Source organism: Eleutherodactylus coqui, chromosome 9, assembly GCF_035609145.1.
Source record: "Eleutherodactylus coqui strain aEleCoq1 chromosome 9, aEleCoq1.hap1, whole genome shotgun sequence".
NCBI classification, from domain to species: Eukaryota; Metazoa; Chordata; class Amphibia; order Anura; family Eleutherodactylidae; genus Eleutherodactylus; species Eleutherodactylus coqui.
Genome location: NC_089845.1, coordinates 130,694,037 through 130,713,289, shown reverse-complemented (window position 1 = coordinate 130,713,289; position 19,253 = coordinate 130,694,037). Strand labels below are relative to the sequence as shown.

Genomic DNA, 19,253 nt, shown 5'->3' with positions numbered 1-19,253 from the left:
ATCATGTCCCCTATATCGGTCCCAGTTGTAACAGGGACCCCCACAGTAGCCCCAATAGTAATAGAGCCTCCCTGAAACCCATATACTTACCTTCTCCTGGTTTTTAGAGCACCCACTGCTGCGGGTGGAAGTTTGAGTGTCAGGACTCCTCCTTTGTTCTCTTCTCCTCCTGTGGAACCAAGGAGGAGAGGTGAGGGCAGGATGATCCCAGGTGCGCACACTGCCATCAGCGTGTGCATCCCACGGCAGCGCCACTGAGTGATTACCAGCCGGTCCAAAGGTCCAAAGCAAGACTGTCCCGCCTAAATCTGGATGTCTGGTCACCGTACTACCTTGAAGTCATCTATGATAAAAGCCTTGGAGAACCCCTTTAAATACAATCCATTGTAGACTGCTAGCTGCGTTAAGGGTGGGGGTAGGCCTCCTACCGGGCCCTGGTAAAGTTGCACATATGGTACATTATTCCCTCCATTAGGTCTGTTTTTGCCCTCACGTTTCAATCTACAACCTGACCACACTATAATGTTTACACCCCTGTATTTACACGCCTGCAGCCATATAACACGGGTGTGAGAAGTATAAATATTTAGTTCTAAAAGAAGTTACATAATAAACTTTGTAAATGTTTTATAATAGCCTCCCGTAGACTTTGTGCAGCATCTGACATCTATTCTACAATCAGGACACACGTCAGATCTTTTTACCGTGACCTTTGATGCCATTTGGCACGTGTTTCGACTTCAATTCCTGGCATTTTTTTTGCTCCCCTTGCCCTTTACTGAGCTAGCTGCTTCCTAGTGTCACCTCTACTCCCCTGCTTTCCCATAAGCACATAAGCAGCATTGAGACTTGCTGGGCAGGGCCGGGGCTGCACCTGTGTCACGTGACGCCCTCAGGTACACCAGCCTGACACAGCAGAGCTAATGCTGCGGTTACCTGACACACTGATTGTCACACAAACAAGGCAAGCATGGCTGAACAAGGAGTCCCCCCGGTGCCCAGCCCCGCTGCCATGTCCTACCCTGCCGCCTCTGTAGGATTGCCCACTGGACCCGAAGTGCTCCGGACTTACTCTGGAGCGTTTATCTGTCTGGAAATTGTAAGTATTACAAGGGGTATTACTGATAATCTACTCTGATCCTGTCCTCATGCTACAATCTGCAAGCCTGAAGATAATTTACCATATCCAGGTGTGGACTGAGCATGGGCCCCTGGGTGATAATGCATCTCTTGCCAACCACCGGAGTTATATTCCACCTGAGCTCAAGAAATGCATCTGGATAGCAAGTGTCTCATCATATTGGACCCAGATTGTATGCATCTGACTGTGGGCCCCTCCTGACCATGGTGCCCTGGGCACTGCCCTAATGGCAGGTACCTTCTCATGTATCTGGGCAGTACTGTAGTAGTTTTATACATGCTATTTCATTTGGTTCATGGTGATGATCACTTATGATCTAGCTGAAGACTGAACGGTCACTTTCTACATACTGTGCAATTTCGGTATATGTTGAGTATGCTGGGAGTTGTAGTGATTACGTGGTCTTTTTTTAAAGCCAAGAAGCTTCGTAATGAATTGGCCAGAACTCATCTGTCTATTCTATCTCTCTCACCATGGGGGGCTTTAACTATCTGTAACCAATGTGGTCATACAGGGCACTGGCTACCAGCTTGTAGGGGTGGGGGCACCACGTAGATGAAGCCTGGAAGCAATCCTATCCCCTTCGGTCCGCCCAGTCAGATGATCTTCTTCCTCCATTTGCCAGCATCTTGTAGAGCTACATGTGTTCTCCTTCTCCTGGCTCTGTCTCCTCTCCTCTGATATTCCAAAGTGCCACTATCAGCCCATTGGTGCCAACAAAACTGCTTAATTCTGCAAATGTATTTATGTTATGAGCTTGGTTCTGGTGCTGTATTTATGTTAGGAGCTTGGTTTTGATGTTGTAATTATCTACTAAAGTTGCTGTATTTATGTTATGAGCTTAATTCTCATGCTGTATATATGCCCTGAACTTGGTTCTGTTATTGTATCTATGTAGTGAGCTTGGTTCTGGTGCCGTATGTATGTACTGAGATTAGTTCTGGCCCTGTACTTATGTATGGAGCTTGGTTCTGGTGCTGTATTTATGGTATGAGTTTGGTTCTGGTGCTGTATTTATGTTAGGAGCTTGGTTTTGATGTTGTATTTATCTACTGAAGTTGCTGTATTTATGTTATGAGCCTAATTCTGGTGCTGTATATATGCCCTGAACTTGGTTCTGTTATTGTATCTATGTAGTGAGCTTGGTTCTGGTGCCGTATGTATGTACTGAGATTAGTTCTGGCCCTGTACTTATGTATGGAGCTTGGTTCTGGTGCTGTATTTATGGTATGAGTTTGGTTCTGGTGCTGTATTTATGTTAGGAGCTTGGTTTTGATGTTGTATTTATCTACTGAAGTTGCTGTATTTATGTTATGAGCCTAATTCTGGTGCTGTATATATGCCCTGAACTTGGTTCTGTTATTGTATCTATGTAGTGAGCTTGGTTCTGGTGCCATATTTATGTACTGAGATTAGTTCTGGCCGTGTACTTATGTATGGAGCTTGGTTCTGGTGCTGTATTTATGGTATGAGCTTGGTTCTGGTGCTGTATTTATGGTATGAGCTTGGTTCTGGTGCTGTACCTATTCACTTAGCTTTACTGGTGTGCGTATGTTGCACTTCCAAAATACAGACAGACTACCTATCAGAGCAATATATATTGTTTTTGCTTATAATGGGTAAAGAGAACCAAAAATAATTTTTGCACAGGGTGCTATCTATCTTAAGGCCAGCAAATTTTACTGTATTTTTTGCGCCACGGGGCGTGTTCATTTGCGAACAGCAGATAAACGCGCCGTGATTTAAATGGCTGTATAGCCTAATGGGTTCCAGATATGTTTTCTCATGGAATTGTGCAGTGTACTGCGAATCTGTGCGAATATTGTGCCTGCATTTGCTCACCTCCTATATACTTTTATGTGGACCTATGGTGTGCAAATAGATCAAAAATGGAAAATGTGTACAAATCGATTGATATCAATAGGTGCAAACTTTATGTGATGGTGCGGTCTATGGACCCGACGGCATTCTAACCCTATCTACAGTAAGGGCTTAAACTCATGGGTCTGATTTAGTCCCATTATGTGGCTGTGAAAATCACGGCCAGATAACGGGAAGAAACAAAACCAATTATTTCAATCGTTTCGTTTTCACTATTGGGATTTTGGGGCGTTAATACTATGTGCGTGAAAAATCGATCAGGACCTATCTTTCCGCCTTTTTTTGCAAACTTGTGCGAATAGCGTAGAGTTTGAATAGTCAAAAAAGAAAACCCTGGGTCATGCACTAATACGCTCTATAGTGGAGAGCGTATTAGCGCATGCGCCCATGTGTTTTTGCCCATGATCTGTAATATGGATGTTAATACGTGCCGCACTACAGGCATCCGAAAATCACTGCATACTATATGAAAAACCTGGGTAGACGTTGGCTTCCATCACCTGCAGCTTCACCATACAGCGCTGCACATGGATGCGATATTTGTGCTAAAAGCTGCACACTTGGATCCCGAAATGCAATTATGAAACCATCAAATCTTCAAATATTTCAATATATACTGCCAAGCTGATCACTAAGAACAGAAATTGTTTAACCCCTTAAAGACCAGAGTGTTTCAGTCTTAAAGCACCAGACATTTTTTTTTGTGATTTTCCCCATATGGTGGTTTTATGGCCCTATATTTTTTTTCTGACCTGCCAAAATTATTTTTTCTGCATTTTTTTTATTATTCATCACAAATAGGGCTATATATTAATACATTTATTCACTGAAATGTTTTCAGTTTTTTATTTTATAGGGGGTAATGTGTACAAAAAGTGAAAAAAAAATTCAATTTTTATTGTTTTTTATTTTTTAAATTATTATATTTACATTAAAATAACACACAGGAAAGGGTTCACTATTTTGTTTCAGACGTTTTGAGATATATATTTGTATAATCTCCAATCACATGGCGAATATTGCGATGGTTTAAATTGCCATTGGCGGTGAGTTGTTTTTTTTGTATATACATATATATAATTTAATTTTTTATCTTATTCTGTAATTTTTCTTTTACTTATTTATGAAACTTTTTTTTAAACACCTATGACCCCTATGATGTCATATAAGACCTCCAGGGATCATTCGCACTATTTTATTTTTTTATTTCACACTTTTCCACTATAACTAGAGCATCCATGGGTGCTGCAATTACAGGGGAAAACATCCCACCAGTGTGACAGTAGTCACTATCGAAGCTACTCAGGGGTCTGCTGGGGTTCGTCAAGAATCATGCGATTGCCGGGTTCTGTGCAGGAAAAGGCAATGCTGCTTCCTGCATCCTCTACATAGCAGTCATTGAGTACTATGTAGCTTGTAAAGGAGAAGACAGAAGTGGTTAAAAACTGCTTCAGTCTTCTCCTTTGGGTCCTCGGCTGTCTCTGACAGCCAAGGACCCGATCTGCTCCTGCTAAATTGCAGGAGCTTTAATCCCACGCTGTATATTTACTATCAGCCAAGTTTAAGCCAAGGACCAAGCACCGTATACTTATGACACTTGGTCCTTAAGGGGTTAAAGCACAGTCCAAGGTATTTAAGGCAGGAGAGATGGTGTAATCACTTATCAGCCAGCACAACGTTTCAGGGAACACACCCCTTCCTCATACCTGTAACGTCATGTCCCTTGAAACGTGGCTGCAGCCGACCAGTGATTGCACCATCGCTCCTGCCTTCCATACCTCGCACTGTGCTTTAAACAGGTTCTGGACTTTGTTCACACTGGGTCATCAGCTCGGCTGTATATAGTGAAACTATTTAGATAGAGCATTGAAATACTTGAAGCTTACATGCCTGTTGCACTTTATTTCTGATGGTTATATGTGGGCTAAATCCACAGAGATCCCCTAATGTACAACTCCCTGCAAACTTACAAATCAGTAACTTCCCATAGATCTGGTGGATACAACCTCATTCCTGCCAGATTCCGTCTCCTGAGGTGACAAAGGGGTTCTTTGATAGTTCTTATATGAAAGGAAGGAGGTGCGGGTGTTTACCTTGGCAGGGTTAATGTGTTTGGTGTAAATTGATCTTTGCATTCAATACTTCTCTGCATTGTTTCCTGAGTCAGATCTCATCAGGGAGAGCCTGAATATTTGTCGTGTACTATCAACAGCTTAGAATGTTCAACGTCTTCCCGTCTACTCAACACTCTTACCGATCAGTAGTGTGGGGGGTCTGGAACGCAGACCGTAATGCGAATGTTGCCTGTATCCAAATTAAGAGGAAATATTATATAGAGTACTCATAGTTGAGAACCATAATGACCCACTATACACAGACTTAGTAAATCAGAATGAATTCTGTTTATTGTTGTACATTGCTAGTTTATATGCAAGTTGTAAAGAAGGCGTTTCCAAATGTTACCTGATGCCTGGTTACAAAGTACTTTTGGCAACTGTAAATCAACAAGCCAAATGTTACCTGATGCCTGGTTACAAAGTACTTTTGGCAACTGTAAATCAACAAGCTTTTCTAAACAAAAGGTATCAACAAAACTGTTTGAAGTAGACATGGAAACAGTTACAGTGTGATAATACAGGTTTTGTTAATTACATTTCTTGTTTGGGAAGAACTGTAATCTTCAAAGTTCATCAGCAATTTGCACATCAAAAGAGGGGACATTGTTTCTAATTTTCACATAGACAAAACTGGTTCAGCCACCTACTCGGAAGTCAGCACAAAGTTGGTAAGTTGGTATTCAGTAAGATAACTGAATAAAATCTAATTAGTCATACATTTAGTATTTTAAAATCAATATTCAAATAAACGCTTGAATATACCTTTTTACATATAATTCTATATCCAAATAACTAATGTCACATTCATTACACTGTTTCCTTATCTTTCTTATGTTAGGTTATTGATTAATAATGATTGACCCCTATCATTCCCCCATTTGGACATCAGAGCCACCATTATCTCCTGGTTCTGTCACCCATAGGTGCCGGGTTCCCAGGAAGGAATGGTGCACTCTATGTCCATCAAGATATTTAAACAAATGACATAATATCAGATATTGCAAGTCAATCAAGTTCACAATACAGTAATCTTAGATTTATCAACATCAATATCGTCATCGTCATATTAGACACTTAAAGGGGTGTATTTTTGGGTATGTCTCAAAAAGTCTCTACAGGAGTGGGGACAGATAATAGACAAGTCCGCAAAATGTCTTCTCCACTTCTGAGGTTGGGCATACACGTGTGGGAAATATTTGCCCATCCAGTCCATCGCTTCTCCATGTGGATCGTTCGTAGTGGTGTTTCCCAATAAGAAGACAGTCCAATAAGACAAATGCAGAAGTCAAAATCAAAATGTCCATTACCTCCCCCACCCACACAACGCCGGGATCCCACCCATCACTTTTCCTCTGGCTCGGGAACTTTCTTGCAGTGGGAGGCATGTATCCACTTTTACAGAAGTAGGCGTTGACAACAGAACTTGGTATGGTCGTCAAACCTTGGGTCCAAGGCCTTTACTACGTGTCTTTTTGTGACCACCCAATCTCCAGGTGGCAAGAAATGAGTCCCCTCTAGGTTGTCAGGGTCTGGAATTGGGGAAAACACTAGATCGGGTGTTATTTTCAGTTTACGACATAGTTCTTGTACATATTCAATAACCTTATCACACTCCCGCTGTAGGGCCTGTGGATGGTACAGGCCTAATCTTGGCATAGAGCCAAACAACACTTCTTTTAACTTAAGCATATAATTTTAGTTCTTTCAACTTTGTTAAACTCTGCGGGTGATATGGAGTGTAAAACGCTTGTTCCACCCCAAGGCTGACATCACCTTTCGCATCACTTAACCTGTAAATTGTGTACCTCTGTCACTCTCAATTGTCTCTAGTACCCCAAATCTACATACAAGTTCTGACACAAGTTTAGCCACTGTACATTGTGCGGTGGCTTTGAACAGGTCCACGCACACAAGGACGTACTCATACCTGCCTGATTTGGGAAGCTGGATGTAATCGATTTGTAATCTCTGAATAGGATACAGTGGTCTGGGTGTGCACTTCACATGCCTTCACATATGCCTTTGCCAACCTGTCGAACCCTGGAGCATACCATACCTTGTCCATAACAGAAACCATGGCATTCCGAGAGGCATGCACTTTCCCGTGAGCTAGGACGGCGAGGTGGGTGTAGGCAGCCGCTGGTACATCATCTACGTCCCGTAGGACGCCAAATTCCAAATCAACAAGAGCGGTGGGACCAAGATCAAATCAACAAGAGCGGTGGGACCAAGATCCAACTTACAGCACAAGGGGTCTTGCGTCCTGTCCTGGGAGAGCTGCAGCCTTGGCTGCCCTATCCCCCTGTTCTCTGGTGACTGCCCCTGCGTGTGTGCTTTAACCTTCATTATGGCCACCTGTCCTGGCAACATGATAGCTTAATGGGCTTGCCTTGTGCCGTGAGAAAGCTCCTGGACTGCCAGATGGGTCCATAATCGTGTGCAGTACCAAAGGCGTACCTGGAATCAGTGTAGATATTAGTAGTGGTATATTTTTCAATCGTACAGGCCTCAGTTCCTGCGCTGACATGTATGGCGGCAGTGGTTTTTGTACAAGCATCTCATTCAGTGTGACTACTTCAAAACCTGTTACAAACCTTCCTTCGTCATTCAGGTATCTAGATCCATCCACAAACATTTCAAGGTGGGGGTTTAGGAGGGGTTTGTCAGTGACATGTGCGAACCCAGCTGTCACAATCATGCTGGTGTTCTGCGTCAAAGGCCTCCTCTTCATCATCAGTCAGAGAATTTGCAAAGAGCTGGTCCTCTGTACTTACTCCCCCATTTGAATCAGTGTCACCTAATGGCAATAAGGTGGCCGGATTCAAAGTGGTGCAACGTTGAAATGAGACATTGGATGAAGAGTGTACTGCAAGTTCCATTTTGATCTGTCTAGCACTGGACAGATGTCTATGGCTTACCTGTGTCAGGATACCATGTATGTCATGTGGGGTGTAGATCACCATGGTGTGATCTAAGAAGTTTCTCTTTGCTGGCTTTGCAACCATTCTACTCTGATGGAGGAAACACAAAAGGCTTAGTGATGCATTGAGGTAACTATTTGTGTCAGCAGTACATAAAAGAAAATAAAAAACAAATCATCAACATATTACAAGAGGGCGGTGCCCTCGGGAATTGGCCAGGCGTCTAATACCAGTTTCATGAATCTGGTGAACTGGTATTGGGCTATACTGTGCCCCTTGTGGCAGCACTATCCAACAGTACTGCTTTCCTCTGAAATTAAATACAAACAAATACAGACAGTCTGTCGAGGTCCGTCTGACTGGTAGCCCAAAGGCTCAAAGGAATGACACTAAGAACTTGTTTCTCTGCGTGCGTAAAAGTGAAGACAGGTAGAGGTGTCGCTAGGTCTGCTGCCATCCGACCGAAGGTCGGGTGACTTTCAGACCTGGGGTGTATACGAGCCTCACCGGACGAGTGAAGTTCGATACAAGATCCCAAGGATCCCATCATTTCGGTTCCCAATATGCTTTCAGGACTTTCCAGCACAAGGAAGCGCATGAGGCATCGTGACCCTTTAAACATTACCTCTAGTGGTTCAGTTTCTGCCAGCTGAATCGGCACTCCTGAAACCCCTTGCACCAATTACTGCTAGACAATCAGGCTGGTATTCTATTTAAAATAGATCAGAACCTTGTAGCAAAATTAAAAATTAAAAATTTAGAAATTGCTGGCCTGCAATACCTGGATCACCTATGTCAGATATCCAGTTCCTTGGGCTAAGCAATGACTCAGGAATTGGAGTTTGTCTTGGAGTGGCTTACTATTTGTCAGGACCTGCGGAAAGCTGAGTTTCTGCAGTGGCTATCAAGACAAATACATGAGCCGGATCTACCAAGAGAGCAGTTAGTTTACAAAACCTCCTCTGAACTGTCACTTGAGGTCTCAACCCGTACCGATCCATCCGGTGAAAATTTGATGGATGCAGATAAGGCTTGTAAGATATTAATACAAATAACAGACATGAATTACAACAAGGCAGAATAATCCACAAACATGTATTCATATTGGAATATGATATTCTTTAAGCAAATTCATTATTAATCTGATCCTGCCTGCAATGTCTCATCAAATTTGAGAAGAAAAAAATTTCCTAACTGCCCAAGCTCCTCACCCCCTCCTTTGTAGACAAAAGAAGGATGAAACATTACCTACTTTTACATTATCTAGCTCCACTCCTTCGATGCTGGTCGTTTGCATGTCTCTCCTACAGAACATTCTTTCAGAGACAGTGCAGTACTAACAGCATTTAGCAGTGATATAGACGTCCAACCAATCACAGAACTGACATTTACACAAAAAGCAAAAATATATATATATATATCTTAAAATCCCTATGTTCTCTATTTTTAAGACGGTATAATTCACATAATTCATTACAAGTTTCTTATTTCATCAGCGTCTTTCTTCCTTTCTATGACACTGAATTTTATCTCTATGAAACAATAGCTAAGATATTAATAAGCAACTAAAACATTCAGACTTTAAACAGCATTAATTATTAGTAATTACAAGACGTATACTTCTCTCCTAGGCTGGTCTGTGTTGAGGGTGGAAGACCTCTTCCTATTGTTCTTCCCTCCCATCTCCTTACATCACCTAGCTCCACCCCCTGTGGTTCGGCTCAGCGTTTGGTCTTTCTTGCCTCATTTAGTTTCTAGCCACCGGACAGTATACACCATATAACACAATCTAACTCTCATACGGGCCCTTCATTAATACACACATAAAGACAAAAACATTTGCATGTCAGTTACTACTTTTTAAGTGTCAGTACTTCCTCACTTGTCTAAAAGTGTCGGTACTTCCCAACCCTGCTTATTTCCCTCGTCTCTACTACTTCTCTTATGTTTATTTTTATCCCAATCTGTGCCACAATAGTCTTTCACATAATTTTAGATTATAGTTCCCACTGCCTTCCCTGTTTTACATCTGCTTCTATATCACCCTCCGCTCCCTGCATCTCTTTCTTGTCCTCATGCTTCCACTCACTAGCCTAGGATCTAGTGAGCATAGGCATAACCGGTTTGCACCGAGGAGCTCCGCAAGCAGGGCAGCTCTCTCTCCAATCCGGGTTCTGTTGTCCACAATGCCAGCAGGTCCATCCCTCCAGTCCAATGTTTGACCTTGGAGTGGATGACTTGGCATAGGGTGGGGGGAGGAGACGGTTGGAATTGAGATGAAGGAGGGGGTGAAGGTTGAAGAGGGAACTGACCCCACAATGAGAGAACATTATATACCTGTGCTTTGAATTCTTTTCTCATTTCATTTTTAGCTATTGAACAGTATATATATAATACAACATACTTCCTGTGTAGCCAAATATAACCAATTCTTAATTCACATTTCTTTGCAAAGACAAGTAGGTCTTCTAAAGCCCAGTACTCCCCACCCTTTGAAATGTATCTTATCTTCTATAGAACACAGAAACTTCTCCAGACAAATAGCTGTATAACTGGTTCCACTGCCTGTAAACCTCTTCTAAACTGCAAATTCACACTTACTAAGGGGGTTTTATTCGTTCCTATACGGACTGATAATATGTGAAGTAGAAATTGGGATTGTATTTACTGTACACCAGACTTCCAATAATGAGCGAATTATGTATAGATAAGAAAAACTCTTAGTACCGCGGTTTTTACACAATTCGCTCAGAATAGGCTATCCAATGACAAACACAATACAACTTATGCCCATTTCCACCCACATACTTATATTCACCACTCCAGATAGCAACTATTATTACCGTGCATTGTTAAACCTTCTACCTTTCCTTAACTCATTGACTTGTTTTTTTTTCTTTACTATAACCTTCAGCTAAAATTGCTTACATCAACTTTACACTCAGGAGAAAAAAAAAAAAAAAAAACACCACACAGTATATATACTTCATTGTTCTTTTGAACCCCCACAGATGTGAGTGGGGTATAACTTTCTTACACTTAGAAATTAGACATTACAAGAACACTAAGACGTACAACAAAGACTAGTTTACATAACAACAAGACTTACAAGACAAACAATAGTGGTTATTTGTCACATAATTGTCCACAGATTTTGCATGAACTTACTTTATGTCTTAGAGGGACACAATCTATAAGAGGATTCCCTTTCTCTGATAACCCCTTACTGCCGTATCTATACTTGCCTTAATCCATCTGTCTAACATATTTTTATACAACCTTTTGACTATCTCTGAATCTTTTCCCCAAACTTGCTGGTCTAAGACTCCCAAAATTCTAAGCACCTTACTACATTCTTCTTCCCACAGCTAACGTGCCTTCTTTGTCTTTTACTATTTCTCTGGCTGATTTCCATATAGGCATACTGCTTGCCCTGTACGTTTCCCATATTGTCTGTTCCTTTATCTAAACCGGCGTCTCTGATATCTTTCATATGCTTTTTCCCGTACTGTTACCAGAACTCATAGTTAAAGGTTCCCGCTTTTACACTTGTCTGCAATCGTCTCCCCCTTCCCTTTCTCACACAGCTTATGGCACACAGAACCTTATTTGTCACACAGGCTTCTATTTGTCACACAGGCTTCTATTTGTCACACAGGCTTCTATTTGTCACACAGGCTTCTATTTGTCACACAGGTTTTTATTTCACACAGGCTTTTATTTCACAGAGGCTTTTATTTCACACAGGCTTCTATTTCACAGAGGCTTTTATTTCACACAGGCTTCTATTTCACAGAGGCTTTTATTTCACACAGGCTTCTATTTCAGAGGCTTTTATTTCACACAGGCTTCTATTTGTCACACAGGCTTTTATTTCACACAGGTTTCTATTTGTCACACAGGCTTCTATAGGTCACACAGGCTTCTATAGGTCACACAGGCTTCTATAGGTCACACAGGCTTCTATAGGTCACACAGGCTTCTATAGGTCACACAGGCTTCTATTTCACACAGTACACTAAGGACCCCTGGTCCTGGAATAGTTTTACGGACTCCTTAAGGGGGGGGGGGTTGGGGAGACCAGACCTCTCTTCTAAGGGAACTTCTGGTGATATTATAACAGACTCAGTAAAAGCAAATTATGGCTAACACGACACAGACTATCAACGTACAGATTTCAACAATTACTACAGGCAACATGGCAATATACACACAAGGGTTCTTCCGTCTAGCACGGTCACTAAGAACACCGTAAATAACAGGCAGAAGCGTCCTATATAACATACAGCAACTCACCCCCTGTCGACACGAGACTTGAAGTCAGGAGAGCCCAGAGCTTGAGTGGCAAGTCAAGAGCTTACCGTATACCGGTGTTTTGTAGATCTGGGGTCCCGTGGCCTCTCGTCCGGCTGGTCGGCAGGTAGTGTAGTCAGGTATCGGCTGCAGGTAAGGAGCTAGCTTCTGCCCCACGTTGGGCGCCAAATAAACTGTGGGGGGTCTGGAACGCAGACCGTAATGCGAATGTTGCCTGTATCCAAATTAAGAGGAAATATTATATAGAGTACTCATAGTTGAGAACCATAATGACCCACTATACACAGACTTAGTAAATCAGAATGAATTCTGTTTATTGTTGTACATTGCTAGTTTATATGCAAGTTGTAAAGAAGGCGTTTCCAAATGTTACCTGATGCCTGGTTACAAAGTACTTTTGGCAACTGTAAATCAACAAGCCAAATGTTACCTGATGCCTGGTTACAAAGTACTTTTGGCAACTGTAAATCAACAAGCTTTTCTAAACAAAAGGTATCAACAAAACTGTTTGAAGTAGACATGGAAACAGTTACAGTGTGATAATACAGGTTTTGTTAATTACATTTCTTGTTTGGGAAGAACTGTAATCTTCAAAGTTCATCAGCAATTTGCACATCAAAAGAGGGGACATTGTTTCTAATTTTCACATAGACAAAACTGGTTCAGCCACCTACTCGGAAGTCAGCACAAAGTTGGTAAGTTGGTATTCAGTAAGATAACTGAATAAAATCTAATTAGTCATACATTTAGTATTTTAAAATCAATATTCAAATAAACGCTTGAATATACCTTTTTACATATAATTCTATATCCAAATAACTAATGTCACATTCATTACACTGTTTCCTTATCTTTCTTATGTTAGGTTATTGATTAATAATGATTGACCCCTATCAGTAGTGTCAGGCGGGGGCTGCGCGGTCACTTGTGCTGTATGGTGGCACAAGAGGTTCTTACAAGTCCCCATTATGGACACGTGTGGCTGCATGGTGTCTCGATAAGTCTATCTTGTCCTAGGTCGGGCATCGAAGCACGCCATGATTTTATTCTGTTCACAAATTCATGTAGAATCCATGAAAAACAGATTTCTGCATTTCCCCGTACATAAGTGGAGGCACCATACAGCCCACGTATTACAGATCCGTAGAGCTCTACATTAGAGTGCTATCATCATAAAATGCCATACATTACTCCAAAGTCACATCCAGATGCAGCTTGTACATGTCTCAGCATCACAGATGCAATGAGGTACCAGCGAAATAGGTCTGAGGGAATAATGTTTCCTTGTGGAGAGCTCTTACATAGTGTAGGCCATGCAATGCTCCCTGGGAAAAAGGTATGCAAATATTTAGATGCACTACTGATTTATGCCAAAGGTATGCAAAATAGGCATTGGAAAAGTACCTGTACACCTAATATACCTGTACTTTTGTTATGAGGTTGGTTCAGGTGTTGTATTTATGTTATGAGCTTAGTTCTGTTATTGTATGTACATACTGATGTTGGTTTGTGCTGCATTTATGTTATGGGTTTGGTTCTGGTGCTGTATGTATGTTATGAGTTTGGTTCTGTATGTGTGTTATGAGCTAGATTCTAGTGTTGTATCTATATACTGAGGTTAGTCTGCATATTTATATTATTAGTTTAGTTCTCGTGCTGTATTTATGTTATGAGCTTGGTTCTGGTGTTGTATCTATATACTGAGGTTAGTTTGTGCTGTATTTATAATTTGAGTTTAGGTCTTGTGCTGTATTTATGTTATGAGCTTGGTTCTGGTGTTGTATTTATATACTGAGGTTAGTCTGCTGTATTTATAATTTGAGTTTAATTCTTGTGCTGTATTTATGTTATGAGCTTAGTTCTGGTGTTGTATCTATTTACCGATGTTGGTTTGTGCTGCATTTATGTTATGAGTTTGGTTCTGGTGCTGTATTTATGTACGTAGCTTATTTTGGGGGCTGTAATTATGTTATAAGCTTCATCAGTCCTTGCAATATGATTAAGAATATAAGTCAAACCAGAGTCTTCTCCAGAAGGAAAAGACACCCATCTGCAGACAGGCTGTTAGGGCTCCTTCACACTGGTGAGAAAATTGTGCGATTTTCTCATGATGCGAGAAGGAGTGAAAATGCATGATTATGAAACCAATGATTATTTTCAATGGTTTCATTCTCAATTGCGATGTCTTTACTCCTGCGATGCTGCGTGAAAAAAAAAGAAAATCACAGCATCTCCTTTTTTTTTGCGACATCACCGATTGTTTTCAATGGGTTGGTGGCACCAGTCCTGGCCCCATTAAAAATAATGGGAGAATATCGCGATCTCCTGCTGCAGCTGTGACTGCCATGCCAGGGGATTCCTTCAGCCCCGCAGGGATGCAAGGCTGTCACATGTAGGGGTTTCCAGATATTTTCAGCAGCGCCGGCCCCATTGAAAGCAGCAGGAGAACATCGCGTGAAGAGAACCTCCGCAGGGATGTGAGGCTGTATCCATGTGAAAACGCCTCATATCCAAGGGTTTTCTGAAGGATTGCGGTATCGGGCCAGGAATCACTCTCGCCCGTGTGCCGGAGCCCTTATGGCGCAAAATCTCTGAGACAGCCTGTCTGCAGATGGGTGTCTTATCCTTCTGGAAAAGACTCTGGTTTGGCTTATGTTCTTAAATACGTTCCAAGACCCGTTGAAAGGTCTGACACTGATTTTTTGGGAAGCCACCTTCCAATAGGTGGTGCTGTGGAGTACATGCCTATCCCCTATTTGTATGCTTTGACATAAATCAGTAATGTATCTGAATATATGAAATTTTGCAATATATCTTATCAGGGAAAACATCTTCCTCACCTTCCCAAAACCAATAGTTCCCCTCTACATACTGTCCTTGTAGGCTCAATGAAAGTGTGCAGAAACCTCTAAAAAATGTATCTAACAATGAATAGAAGACTTTATCCCAAGATACAACCTCCTTAAAGGCGCTTTTTGAGTAGTCAGTTTGATTGGCTGCAGAGGTCACATGGGTATATGAGCATATCATTGCTGCAGGTGGCTCAGTGGTTAGCACTACTGCCTTGCATGTTTAAATCCCACCAAGGACAACATCTGCATGGAGTTTCTATGTCCTCGGGTACTTTAGTTTTGTCCAAGTCATCGAAAATATACTAATAAGTGAACTCAGATGGGGACATCAGATGGTGTACGGCGCTGCGGGGTAAGTATGCACTGTATGAAATAAATATTCTTGAAACTGCAACATTTTCTAAGATAAAGAAAAACAACCTTGGCTTGCAAGTCGTGTGACAATTTCTTGCAGTGATATCTGGCGCCCGGCCGAGTTTTTAGGGTAGGGCGCCGGCACACATCCTTTGCCTGCTTGCTGAATCGAGGTTGTTATGGGCACGTCTTGCAGACAAAAGGCAGTTTAACTAGTTGTAGAGTATTTTATAGTATCAGGCTGTTTGTAAAGGCGTGGTTTCCATTCTCTGCATGTTATCACATATAAAGCCTGAAACTTTCTGTGTATTTCTGGTATACAGGGTGTGTGATTGTGGCATTCGTTATGCAAGAGCTACGTAGAACCATTAGTTGCCTAGTTCTGGCTTGTATACATGGCTGAGGTTACTTTCACATCTGCGGTGGGGGAGTCCATTCGGGGAGCAGGAAAGGGGACTCTGCTGGACAAATGGGTCTGTCTGAAGACGGAACCAAACAGCGCAGAACGGACACCATTGACAATAATTGGCTTCCCGGCATTTTACCGGAAGAAAAAGCACTGCAAAAAAAGCGCCTTTTCTTCCGGTATTTTGTGCTGGATCAGTGACCGTTTTCATGATTATTCGGGGGGGGGGGGGGGGGGTAATATCTCTCTCTTTTTCACTCTGTCTCTGTCACTCTTTTTCTCTCTCTCTCTCACTTTCTCTCTATTTATCGTTGTCTCTTTCTGTCTTTCTCAATCTCTTTTTCTCTCTCTCTCTCTCTCTTTCTCTCTCTCTCTATTTTTCTCTCTCTCTCTCTTTTTCTCTCTCTTTCTCTCTATTTTTCTCTCTCTTTCTCTCTATTTTTCTCTCTCTTTCCCTCTCTTTCTCTTTCTCCCCCCTCTATCTTTCTCTGTCTCTCTCTTTCTCTCTCTCTCCCTCTGTCTCTTTCTCTCTCTTTCTCTGTCTCTCTTTCTCTCTCTCTCTCTCTCTCTCTTTCTCTCTCTCTTTCTCTCTCTTTCTCTCTCTTTCTCTCTCTCTTTCTCTCTCTCTCTTTCTCTCTCTATCTTTCTCTCTCTCTCTCTCTCTCTTTCTCTCTCTCTCTTTCTCTCTCCTTCCTGGACGGCCAAACAACTCGACCAATCTGCAACATACGCAAATCGGGCACTTTGGAAGGTTTTAGCTCTTTAGAACCTACTGCACCCATCATATTCTCAAGAAAAGCTAAAAAAAAAAACATTGCCGAGACGTCAGATTTCTGCGTATAACAACCTTTCTTGTCAGTTTACTATCCTTGGCTTCGCGATTTAGCAATCTTGCCTTCCCAGAATGTTGCAGTGAATGTGATCAATGCTTAATTTTTGAGAGCTACCAGGACAAATGTTTCCATAGATTTTTGTTGACAACACGATGTTGAAGATAGTGTACAATACCATTGAGTTTTGGAATCCCTTGGAACCGACTGCAATGCGGCCACATTCCTTACAACTGAAAGTTGGAGCTCCGATAATAATGTTGAGACTTTTAGATGCATCGTGATTGTGTCAAACAGTGCATGCCTCGTGTCATTGAGGCTACATTACTGACTGGCTGTTCTCAGAATGATCCCTTGGATCCCTCTAATCCATGATGACAAGCATTCATTGTTGCACTTTAAGAGACTACAGTTTCCTGTCCGAGTGTCTTTTGCGATGACAATTGACGAGGCACAAAGCCAGTCCCTAAAAATTGCTGGTGTCAATTTGGAACAACCATGCCTTTCGAAAAACATTTGCTTCATCAGATATCTTGGCTTCATGTCAATAGCAAAGTTTTAAACCACACACAGAAAGAACAAATAGTTACACAAAATACGAGACCCGTGCAAAGCCAGGTAATTCTGCTAGTGTTTCATATATCTTTCAGTAATATTGTGAAGAGCCGCAGTACCATTCCTTGCCACTGCACAGTGGATGGAGTTGTGAGCCTTCTGGTTCTACTGCTGCTCCTTCACACCAGCTGACCGGCAGGGGTGCAGGAAGTCGAAAAACTCACAATTTGATATTCATGAACTATCCCACTGATGACATAACCCATTTATTATTAATCATATAACACAGTTGTTTAGCCATTCTGTTGTACGTGATCTATTAAGCTGTTATTTGGACTTCAGCTGAACATTAAGCAGACAAAGATCATGACCACTGCCAACAAGGAAGTCCGCATAAAGGTCAAGAAGAAGAAAATCAAAGTGGTTAATAGTTTCGTATTCCTTGGGTCCCTCATCTATCATAGTGCAAGCTTGACAGGTGAGATAAAGCGTTGATTAGCACTGGGGCATACGGCCATGGTGAGCATGGAACCAATATGGAAGTGAAATGATAGCTCAGTCCCTGAAAAGTAAAGATTAATCACAGCCATCGTCTTGCCTCGTGTCTTACTTTGGACACGTAATGAGGGCGAATGGTCATGAAAGACAAAAGATACGTTGGCTGGACACCATCAAGAAGGACATGGGAATGGGAATCAGGCAATTGAAAGCAGCCATAGAGAATAGAAAAACATAAAGCGGGCTGGCCTACAGAGTATCCAAGAGTCAGACACAACTGAACGGATAAAATTGGAATTGGAATGTTAATTGATCACTGTTGGTATTGTAGAAGTGCTGCGTGATGGTATCTATCTAATATACATTGTCTGGCACTGCCACTTATGCACATTCAGTATGATACGGCTATGTATATACTGCCTGACAATACAACTTATGGGGTGGTGACTATAGAAAGTACTGCACAGGGCACCAACCAATGTTAATGCCAATCCAGCTTTTATGGTATATAGACTAGGTACAGCGCAAAAGTGTGGCTGAGGAGTTCCTACTGCTGCAACGGCACCTGATCTGTAGAAAAGAGGAGCCAGTCTTGGTTCTTAATGTAAATGGCTCTATCATCCGCCTTTAAATTCAATGGGAAATAAGGAGACGTGTGTACAAGTTCTTCTTTTTCGGAGGGCTATTGGACTATTCTCATTCATTCGGTTAACAATCAAAGTAGCTCATTAATAATAATCTACCTACCAGCATAATCACCAAATGTCTGTCTATGATGCATAATGGACTGAATGGACGTTGATTCTGGGATCCATGCTTACAGGGAATATATAGAAGAGTGGTTGATGCTGTAAACTATGTGGGATCAGACTGGGTTCCTTGGGTCCACCAAGTTCTGAGGTCTGCCCCATCTACACAGAAGATATGCACATCTACATTTAATTGCACCTTAATTTTTGCTGTTACTTTTGTACACACAGAACTTATCATCAGTAAGATCTAATAGGCAATTTGTGACTCATCTAATAAGTAATAGCCTCTTGATGATTCCTCCAAAGTCCACTCCACATAGAGTTGCCTGGTGCTGGACTATTGAGACCAGATATTGCCCAAGCCTGACAGTACATTTCAGTCAACTTTCACTGTATCATTAATGTTGTGTAATGCAGCGGGTGTGGACCCGCTGTGTCACTGAATGATTTGGCTTAGGGCTGCACTTGAGGGCAGCTCTAAGGGGCCTCCTGTTTTTCACCTTTTAACCTCTTTTTTGAGGGATCTGGTCTTCACTGTAGGGTACCCCTGGTCATTTCCCTAAGAGAAGTCTAAGTGTATTAACAGCTCACCCAGCCAGGTCAAAAAGGCAGCAAAGCGTAGTACCAAAGGA

At 41.8% G+C, this 19,253-nt stretch overlaps 1 protein-coding gene across 1 annotated transcript in view; it reads left to right on the top strand.

Moving 5' to 3' along the window:
- Positions 1–894: 894 nt before the first annotated feature.
- Positions 895–19,253, top strand: part of MAL2 (mal, T cell differentiation protein 2) — a 45,619-nt gene continuing 27,260 nt past the window's right edge. The window contains exon 1 of the mRNA XM_066578517.1: positions 895–1,099. Coding sequence (XP_066434614.1) covers positions 971–1,099 — 129 coding nt within the window. The 5' untranslated portion in view covers positions 895–970. The remainder of the gene's footprint in view (positions 1,100–19,253) is intronic.